At 52.3% G+C, this 10,404-nt stretch overlaps 2 protein-coding genes across 2 annotated transcripts; both read right to left on the bottom strand.

The window, feature by feature from the left end:
• Window positions 1-824: 824 nt before the first annotated feature.
• Window positions 825-5,861, bottom strand: EMWEY_00020210 (hypothetical protein, conserved; the record flags this gene model as incomplete). Its single annotated transcript, XM_013480347.1, has 11 exons — window positions 825-923; window positions 1,028-1,126; window positions 1,290-1,547; window positions 1,930-2,247; window positions 2,699-3,141; window positions 3,362-3,458; window positions 3,624-3,872; window positions 4,089-4,465; window positions 4,585-4,750; window positions 4,868-5,003; window positions 5,122-5,861. 11 exons carry the CDS (start codon window positions 5,859-5,861, stop codon window positions 825-827), a joined length of 2,982 nt encoding a protein of 993 aa, XP_013335801.1.
• Window positions 5,862-7,677: 1,816 nt separating this feature from the next.
• EMWEY_00020200 (hypothetical protein) lies at window positions 7,678-9,432 on the bottom strand (the record flags this gene model as incomplete). The annotated part of the gene is made up of 4 exons (XM_013480346.1): window positions 7,678-8,050; window positions 8,559-8,605; window positions 8,819-9,094; window positions 9,334-9,432. 4 exons carry the CDS (start codon window positions 9,430-9,432, stop codon window positions 7,678-7,680), a joined length of 795 nt encoding a protein of 264 aa, XP_013335800.1.
• Window positions 9,433-10,404: the final 972 nt, after the last annotated feature.

The raw sequence follows: 10,404 nt of genomic DNA, 5'->3' as shown, positions 1-10,404 counted from the left end.
TATATATATATATATATATATATAGTTCATCCGGTGCACCTCATCCAGTACCTGAACCAAATCCAGTGCTTGCGGACCTGAGGTCTTCGGTCTTTCGTCACGGTGACGGTAAGAAGCAGTGGAAGAACTACCAATATTGCAACAACTAATTACGACAATGATGCAGTACCAATGCTAGCAGTTGTTATAATGATGCTGTACAATAATAGACCGAATCATAATCATGAGTATTGCCAGCGTAACTAACTATTCGCTGCTAGTACTTTCCCCGCTCTTGCGGCACTCAGCAGCTGGTTAATTTGTGTTACTTATCACAATGGCAGTTGTAGTTGTGCTTAATAATAGTAGCAAGCAATAAAAATATCGACGACCAAGTAAGGGGAAGGAGCAACAATAATCATAAGCTAATGATATGAACAGTAACCATAAGAATGACAAAGGAGTATTAGGGGCAGTAATGATGACTTCAGCGAAACAATAATTGCACGTAATAACCCGTTTTGTAGAAACAGCAAGAGGTCTCTGCATCATCTGACCCCTATTCCGCCGACCCTTTCAGTCGCGAGACTGCTCCATGGAGTTAAGGACGAATAGGTGACTCCCACGTTCAGCGCCCACAGAAATCCAGGCCCAACACGAGCGGCGAAGGACCCATAGAGAGCGGCTAGCTGGCCAGCTACAGCTCATCAAGTAGCTAGCTAGCCATGCAAGTAAGCACTGTATGCCCAACCAAGGATTGGGACAAACTCTCCTTTGCGCCCTCTATTGGTGGATAAGAACGGAGCAAACGTCTGGTGCAGCACTCAGGGCTTAACGTTTGGGGATTAGGGCTTTGGGTTGGTCTGCTCGTCTACCGCTCCCGCAGCAGAAGCAGAGACGGAAAACCAGGGATGGCGCAGCGCTGCTTCAGCCGACAAACGCTCCTGCGAAAACCCAAGACCCTAAACGCTCAACGCGGATCGACACTCAAGCCGTAGAACAGCACCCTAAGCCGCAGACCCAAAACCCAACAATACACCCTACGGACTTGGGGGTCGAATGCCAACAACTTCCTGAGGAGATCACGAGCAAGCGGATTCGGTACCCCTACACCGGCAGGATCGCGACCTCTTAACAGCTCCGCGAACTGCAGTAGCAGCAGCAAAATCAGTTACATGACACGCAGATGCACAGGAGGGAAAAACAGCAGCCAGTAATATACAAGGGTAGCAACCCTCAGCAAGACCACGAAGCGACTGTCACTGCAAAAACAGCAGAAGCAGCAGCAGCAGGCTGAGATATTGGTTTACGATGGCGTCGTTGCAGTCCTGGTGGTTCTGTCTTGTTTGCTGCGTCCCCGCAACTTCGCCGAACTCATTATTAGGATCTCCATCGTCCTCAGCCGCCTCCAAGAGTCCTCGCTGCAGCTGCACTGTCTGATGCTGCTGCAACACCAACAGCGGCTGCACCGCACGCTGGTGGTGCCGCACCACCACCTCGCCGCTACCCCCTGTGCCAAGCAACCGCGACAGCAGCGCGAACGGCTTCTGCCGGTCAAGCCCCATGTCCTAAAGCGAGCAAAACAACAACAGAGCTAAGAAGGGGCTGTTGGTGCTGCCTTTGTTGCTGCTGTGTTTTCTGTCTGTTGGCCTTCGCAGAACAAGCTCAGTATCGGAGTATCTTCCTCTTCAACGGTATTATAGTGTATTATAGTGTTAACAGCATACAGGTACTAGTATCGATTGTTTACAGCAGACAGGTACATCATCTATGTAAATGCATGCATTCGTTGTTTTTTGGTAGAATTTTTATTCATTCACCAAGAAAAATATATACACTATATGCCTGAAGTAACATCCTGAACACTATTATGTCTGAAGTATCAGTATCTTGAACAAGCCGCACTGTGTGCATGCATCGGAGCGGCGCCTGGTGCTTGTTGCTGCTGACCTCGTGGGTGACCTCCTTCCTCTTAAGCTCCATTCCTGCTGCATTTGTCGGTTGCAGGTCTCTGCGTTGTTGTTGCTGCTGCTGCGTCCCTCCGTCTGGGTCGAGCCAACTAAGGTAAAATCGCTCCGCAGCGGAAACAACAGCCGACCTCACAGTAGCAAAGAAAGATGTAGGCGTAGCAGCAGCAACAGCTGTGGAGACTGCAGCGGTCGGCAACCTGTCAGATGGCCATGGGATTAAACACAAGTCATTCAGAGCCAGCAGCAGCAGATGCTGCTGCAGCACAGCAGCAGGCTGTCCCTGATACGTCCGATAAAGCTGCAGCACCCACCCACACCTCACCACCAATCACCATTAATGAGCTGCAGCAACACATCCCTACATAAGCCTGTTGCTGTATCAGGAACAGCCTCCGCAGCAGCAACAGCAGCAACAGCAGCAACATCCGCAGCAGCAGCAACAGCCGCCACAGAAGCAAGACATCAGCAGGTCCAGCAAAACGCCTTCCCCAGCAGCAGCAACAGCCATCACGCAATTCATAAGCCTCCTCAAATGTAGTACGAAGCACCCATAGTGGCATTTTGATAGCCAATGTCCGCAGAACCAGCAACTAAAGTAGGAAAAACTACGGTAGCAGCAACAGCGATAGCAGCGGAAGCAGCAACAGTAGCGGCGCTTGGAAACAAGACGATCAGCAATAACAGGAACAGCAGCAGCAACAACACCAGCAGTAGCGGCAAAAGCAGCTTCCGCAGCAGCCTGTCCTCACTTTGGCCCGCCACCTGCCATCGAGAGGCTCGAGAGGAGAAGGATTACCAAGGGCCAATTTCAGGAATATTAAACCAACACCCCAAATGTCATAAGAAGGCGGCCTGTGCAAAGAACCCTTGCTGCTGCTGCTGTTGCTGCCGTCCTCCTCTGCGCCATCTGGGGCACTGGTGCTCCTGTGGTCGTGGATGCTGCTGCTACTGCCTCTGCTTCCGTCGCGGTTGCCGCCAACACATGCTCCATAACAGTGCTGCCCTTGGTGCTGCTGCTTCTCTTTCTGCGGTTGACGTTGCAACGCCTGCTGCTGATATTGCTGCTTTTGCTGCTGCTGCGTTGCCTCGAGCTCTGCCTGCGCTGCAGCCTCAGCCCAAACTTCAGGTGGTTGGTAGCCGTCGGATTCCTCAAAAACTGACAGAGTCTCCTCCCCCCATAGCGCCTTCAGCGCTGCAGAAGCAGCAGAAGTAACAGAAGGATAATTAGCAGCAGCAGGAGCATCAGAAAGAGCAGATGAGAAAGTGTTAGGACAGCACATCTCACCGCGTGTTGTGTGTCTCAGTCCTATCTGGTGCTGTGTATGCTCGAAGATAACGTAAGTGGTACATCCCCATACCGAAAGATTGATGCACGCACACAGATGCAGCAAAGCTGGTCCTCTGCAGCTCACCTCGCGCTACAGGGGAATTCTCATCGTTACTTGCAGCACTACCCCAGTCGACGAGACGCACTGAAACTGGAAGAGAAGGCTGCAGCAGCACATTTTCCTGAACAGCAGCAACAGCAACAGCAGCGACAGAGAGAGAATCTGCAGGTGCAAGCCATACGGCTATGCATCGAAATGTTTTGTGCCTTTCTTTGTCTGTACCTGGAGCTGTCCCCGGTTCTACTGGTGCTTGCGCTGTTCTTGTGACCCACACCTCCAGCCTTACAAGCTTAACGTCCCGGTGCGTAACGTTCAGCGCATGCGCCGCCTGTAGCGCCTGCAGCAGCTGCTGTAGCACGGAGCGAATGAACAGTAGCAGCTCACTTGGGTTCTGCTGCAGCTGCAGTAACAGTGGCAAAAATGGCGCATCTGCTGCCGCTGCTGCTGCTGCAGCAGTAGCAGCAGCAAACTGCCGCACACGGCGAGGTGGGGGATGAAGGCGTGCTGAAGCCTTTAAGTACCACCACAGCGCATTCTACGTGCAGCACCAGCAGCAGAACAAGAAACAGCTACCACAAAAAGAGTGAACGCAACGAATATGGGGCGTGGGGTGGGGCTACAGCACATACTACATTGAGGCGCTTGAAGGTTCAACACAGAAACAAATCGAATACAAGGAAAGAACATCAAAAACAAGTGATACGGCTGCTACTGGTACTACGCCTGCCACTGGCTGTGTCCTAGGGCTTACTGGCGTTAGCATGCCGCTGCCTGCGGTGTCTGCGGCAAAGAAGAGAGGCGTCAAGGAGATGCCTTCGTTGGCAAAGACCAGCCAGCGATTGCAGCAACTCTGCCTCGCGCTCTCTGCTGCTCGCTTCAGGTCTTCGAAATTCATTTCTGGCAAGAACGCTGCTGCAGCTGCAGCTGCTACTTCAGGCTCTGCCACCGCTGATGTTCCTTCTACTGTTGCTGCTACTTCAGACTCCGCTGCCGCTACTCCTTTTGCAGGTGCAGTTGCTTCGCCTGCTGGTACCAAATTAACAGCCCCAACATCCGATGAAGCTGAGGGGCCATCAGGAAGCACTTCAACGAAACGCGAGACGTGAGGGGCGCCCCGCAATAGCAGACCTGCAGCGGCACAGCGAAAAGCAGCAGCACTATCAGAAGATACGTAGCAACAGCTGCAGCCAACCAGTAACCGCTGACTGCCATCTTTCCAGGAGCAGACCCACCAAAAAATACCTCACGGGCAAAACCCCGCCGTACCCGCGCTGACTCTTGCTGAAGCAGCAGCTGCTGCTGCTGCTCCAGTTTTTCGCCATTCGGCTGTGTTGCTATGGCCTCGCAGCGCATGCGTTTGAGTACTGTCTCTTCAAATGGGGCCTCACTATCGAGAGACACCGCACGCCACACCTGCACAACGGAGCAGCAGCAGCACAACAGCAGCGCCTGTAACTGTCTGCGAGAACAACAGCTGCTGTAACCTAGAGGATACGAAACCAGCTGGAGCTGCCTCAGAGGGACCCCCACCTCCCCGTATGCGCCACCACCTAATTGCCCGAACAGGCGATAGCGAGACCTGTTGTTGCTGCTGCCGGTGGTGCTGCTGGCATCTGGGGATGGCAATGAGGGGGGGTGAAACCAGAAAGGGAAGGATCGCAGGATTCTGCAGGCGCAAAACAAATTGGCTTGGCCTCTTCTCTCTGGTGTCTGTTCAGCGTGCTCTTCAATATCAATATGTTCTTTAATATGCTCTTGTTGTTGCTGCTGCTGCTGTTTCTTACATGAAGGGATCCACGCAGAAGCCTTCGGGCCCCGCATGCAGCTGCCTGGAAATGACGACTTCGGAGCGCACAGACACAACAGCTGCAGCAAGTGCTGCTCCTGTTGTTACAGCGGAAGCTGCTGCTACTTCCTGTAGCAGCAGCCGTTGCTGGCGTGCCCAACCAGGGAGCCACCGCGTAGTTTCAGCGGATTGTGGGGTTCGCTGCCTGGTGGGCCACTGGTCACCGCTGCTCTCCTCAAAGCAGCTGCCGCTCCCAGCCGCAGCAGAATCAGTTACAGCCGCGGTGTCACACTCAACAGACCCTGGATGTATCTGCAGCAGCCCAGAGGGCTCTCCTTTACTTGCGTCAGCAGCCTTAAGGGCCCATAACGGCGGATGGAGAAGCTCAAGCAGCAGATATTTGCCTTCTATTAAGGATCCCCTGTCTACAACTCTTTCTTCGCCCTTTTCCTGATGGCGGTTTCGGAACCCTCTGAATGCGTCTGCTGCTTGTACATCTACAGCCCTCCCCTCAAAGGGCGCCTTGGGTTGTAGTCCCGCCCAAAGGACCCTTTCCTGAAGGGTGGTCTCACTGCCTCTGTCACTGCTACTGTTGCCTCTGGGTGCAGCAGCAGCATTAAGATGCTCAACATGGTCATACGGCAGTCCGCAACTGCTGCAGGCGGCTCCTAAGAACAATAGGACGAAGGTCAGGCCGCACCAGGGAATGGGAAAGGCAGCAGCAGGAACAACGGTCATATTCAGCAGTGCCTATCCTCTTATATCTTACAGATGGGAGCACGAGAGAGTCTGGATTATGACGCAGCACATTGTTCCATTGCCGCACAGGCGGTGCTGCTGCTGTGTCTGCAGCATCCCCTGGACCAGGCCGACCGCACAGGAGGGGCAGAAACCCGCTATCTTGTTCAATGAGAAAAACCAGCAGCAAGAAAGTCTTGCCTCGAGCCGCGCTACACACTAATCAGTGATGCTGGTGATGATGTTGCGCAGGCATTCGAAATGCAGCAAGTGGGAGGGAAGGGTGGAACACGTTTCAGGCTCCGTCAAGTAGATACCCGACTATCTAACACGTCGTTGCAATGTTTTCAAGAGAATAATTCGAAATGAATAACCTCCGTTGCATTGTAAGGAGCAACAAAACTGACGGAGTCCGTTTCCTCCGCTCGCCCGCCGTTAGGCCACTGGGGCCCGGGTTGTTTGGTGTCTACGCTGTATTCTCTCATTTGATTACATCATAGAAAACGTCTAAAAAGCGTCTTGCACTGTTTCACAATATAAACAGTGCAATGTTATGTGCCAATCACTGTCGCGGGTGTTCCTTGAGCATCCGCTTGCCGACCCGAGCTATTCAGGTACATCTGCCTGGCAGACCACCATCGTGCGTGTGTAGTCACCGGAGCGGCACGAAGCCTGGTGCCTGGGTAGTCGATGATTCCTGATCATGGATTATTGCAGAATTGAATGAATAATGAGCTTCTTCATTATGAAGGACATGATGCTTCGGTTGTTGTTCACTTGTTTCCGAGGTCTGCGCCCAGTTACATCACCGCACAGTGGAGCAGGAGGTTCTCAGGAGTTCGAGATGTTTTCATTCCAACCTTGTAGCTAAATTTCGAATTTTAATTGTTTAAATCGTATTATGCCCTTTAGATGATTCAACTTCTATTTGTCAAACAGGACAGACGGTGCCACCCACCCTCTCGCTGGCGCTTCGCCAACGCCGTCTGACACTCGAATCGACTTGAGAACTCTCCACATACAATTAGAAGCCCCGCCTTAACTGCCTCTTTCTTTCTTGGATCCCGTATCTCTTTGCATCACGACTGTCTCCCTTTGTGTGCTTCAATTTGTTCGTGGTGTAGTAGCTGCTGCAGCTGTTGCCAGTTGCTCGGCGCATTGCCTTCTCGTTTGGCTTCCGCCGTTCATTCTTCGTCTTCGTGTGTCGACTCTCGTGTTACGTAAGTAAACCTGCTCGTGCTTAGGTTTTTTGCTTGTGTGTGTTTGGGTTTGGCTTTGGTTGTGACTCCGCTGTGCTGGTTCTCGAGGATGCGTCCGCGTCGGCTGATTTGCAGTTGGTGCGGGAGGGCGTTCTCTGATGGCTTTCTGCCTATCCACAAGATGATATGTGAGGAGAAGCGGCGCATCCTGTCTTGTCAACATTGCGGACTTAATTCGCAAAGGTTTCAGCTCGAGCAGCACCTCCGGCGTTGCCGCAAGCTCGCTGCTTCGCAGGTCAGCAGCAGCAGCAGTGGTGGCAGCGTGGGGGCTGCAGGTGCAGCATTGGACTCCCAAGGGAGGTTGCAGTGTGCCGTCTGCAGTCGGTGGTTTGCTGCAGACAGAGTAGGGCAGCATCAGACAATTTGCCAACGGATATCAGCGAGAAGACGGCAGCCCTTTGATTCGTTTGATCAGAGAAGGTTCGACCCCCTCATGCACAGAGCAGAAAAACAAGCAATTGCTGCACCCAAGCACGGTGCATCGACTCCCAGCAAACCTCCGCACTTTGCATCAAAGACGCGGATTCCAAACGGCCGCCTAGTTGCAGGTAGCAGTGCTACTGTTGATGGCCTCCCTGCTGGTAACACTGGTCGTTGTGCTGCGCCAGGCGTTGGTCGTCGTGCTGCGCCAGGCGTTGGTCGTCGTGCCGCTGGTAATGACCGTCTTGCCGCCGGTGTGGGGGGCTGTTGTGCTGCTGCTGCTGGTTGTCGCATCCCCGATGTCGCTCCTCTCTGCTTACCTGCTGCAGCTCGTACTGCGGCTGCTGGTCGTTCTGTTGTGGTTGCAGCAGCAGCTGTTCGAAAGCCGGCGGAATTGGAGCCACAAGTAGTGTCGGGTAGTTGCACTGGAAGGCGTCCGCCTCCCAGGTCCCCTGGGCCGCTCCGGGAGACGAACGTCTGTAGCCCAAACAATCCTTTGGCGTTTCCAAACTGCCCCCAATAATTCAACCAACATTTTGCACTCGGCAACCATCAGCAGAAGAGGCGTCTGCAGTACAAGTCTATTCAGCAGCATGTTGGGAGACGCACGGCAGCAGGGTGTAGTAGCTGAGAACGTAGATACAAGCGCTAGGTTTTCGTGCCCATTTACCTCGCGTGTGTTTTTGTATACTGTTTGCTTGTGACACTCCTCGCAGGCTTCATATGTACACCTGCAAATAGCTAAACCCTAAATTCTAAACCAAACACCCCGCTGTTAGTTTCCCTTTGCTTTCTGAGCCCCGATGGCTCAATGGACCACCACACCACACCCCCCAGCAAACTCCAAAGGATGCTCCAAGGGGCCCTAGTGGCAACGTTGGTGCCACGAGTGGGCAGCCACGGCGCCGATAGGTCCGTCTATGACACTTTTATGCCCCATAAGGAACCCAATGGGCTTCTTCAGTGGCAAGAGGCAACTAAATGCCCCCTTAGAGTACCTTAGGTTCCCACTGCACACCCCGAGGCATCAGTATACAATTCGAAAGGCTTAGAAGTATCTGGGACCTGCAAAATCGTATAATAGATGAGACGCTGCTTTAGTCTGCACACGGCTTGCGTATGCTCCGCGGTCCACTGGAAAGTGGTCCCCTTCCGCGTGAGCTCCACTAACGGCCTGGCTACCGTCGCAAAATCTGGCCCCATGAACATCCGGCAGTAATTTACGGTCCCCCAAAACTGTCGTACTTGAGTTTCGTTAGCTAAAGTTCCCGGCCATACCCTAATGGCCGAAAGTTTATCCGTGGCAGGTTTAATCCCTTCCGCACTGAATGTATACTCCAAATACGTGAGCTCTTGCTTAGCAAATTTGCACTTGCTAAACTTGGGGTAGAACTGCTGCTCAAGTAGGATGTCCAACACTTTCCTAAGAAGATCGACATGAGTAGGTACATCAGGGGTATAGAAAAGAATATCATCTAAATATGCAATAACCCCTTGGCCCAAAAGGGGTTGTACGTAAGCATTGGTATTTGCTTGAAAAGTCGCAGAGGCGCCCTTTAATTCAAAAGGCATAACTTTAAATTCAAATAGTCCTAAGACCGATCGGAAGGCTGTCTTTCCATCGTTCTCTTTTGGCCATCCTTATTTGATGGTACCCAGCCTCAAGTTCTTGAGTTCAAAAGACTTAGCTCCCCCAAGCAATTCCAAAATTGTGGCAATTGGAGGGAGGTGGAAACCGGGAGTTATCGTAAGAGCGTTAATCTCGCGGTAATTCACCACCATCCGCATCTTACATTCTCCCGAGAGCTGTTACCCCTGACGCTTCTGAGGCCATCCACCATCGAATTATATATGCTCAAGGGTGGCTGTGGGCCGCGGGGAATGGTCTTCATCCTAGGTTAATACAGGATCCAAAGGAGTTATTGGGCCTGTCTGCTCTGCTACTGCATAATTGGCTCCAATAACCGCACAGCACAACGCTCCTTGGCCTATATCAGGCCCCTATCTGATCATTCATATCCCTGCTTCTTTTACTTATGCACGACACTACACCAGCTGAGGTGCTTCTCATCGCGCTCAGACCGCCGACAGCTGCAGAATCACATGTTTGCTGGAAACGTTCTTGAGGCCGTCTACTCTTGTTTCGGCCTAGGTCGTGTCCCGAGTGTTCCGCGGGTATTGCGGTGTCAAGAAACATCAACTCCGTATGACGACGGCAGTCGTCATATGCAACATATTCCTCTCATCCTCAGGTGGAATATTGGCGTTGAAGGCCCTGAGGTAATCCATCTGAGTGGTTGACACCTCTAGGGGATCATCTAATTAAGTCCGCGTTGGGTTTCTCGCGCCGGCGTTGAGCCCCATTGTCCTTCCCACACGGTTTGCCCGGGTCTATCGGCACAACCACGATCCGTCTTACGTTATATGGTCTCTTAATTGTGCTGCGGGTGCTGCTTATTATACACCCAACTATAGCGAAGAGGTCACTGGGTTGGAACGGGATGGCCCCCAAATGTAGAGCGCGGCCGCCCTAGGCTGTGCCTATTTATCGTCTCATAGCGTATGGCTGCCTAGCTGCGTCCTCTAACTACCCAATTTCCCCTAAGTCAATACTTAACGTTCCAGAACATATTCGAGTCTCTATTATAAACAAGGGAAGTTCCCAGAATAATAGAACTGTTCTGGATTAACCCCGGTCATGGCTGGGTGCCAGCGCCCAACCTACCGGGCGGAAATCAACCGTGACGACATGGTCAGGAGCCTGACCTATAACTGCTATCCACCAAAGTCGTATTTATAGACATAATACTCCTAGATAGTAATAATTCTACTTCCTAACCAATTAGATCTCTACAGGAGCCTAC

The sequence above is a fragment of the Eimeria maxima genome, genomic scaffold (genome assembly GCF_000499605.1).
Source record: "Eimeria maxima Weybridge genomic scaffold, Emw_scaff183, whole genome shotgun sequence".
NCBI lineage: Eukaryota > Apicomplexa > Conoidasida > Eucoccidiorida > Eimeriidae > Eimeria > Eimeria maxima.
This window is presented reverse-complemented; position numbering and strand designations above follow the sequence as displayed.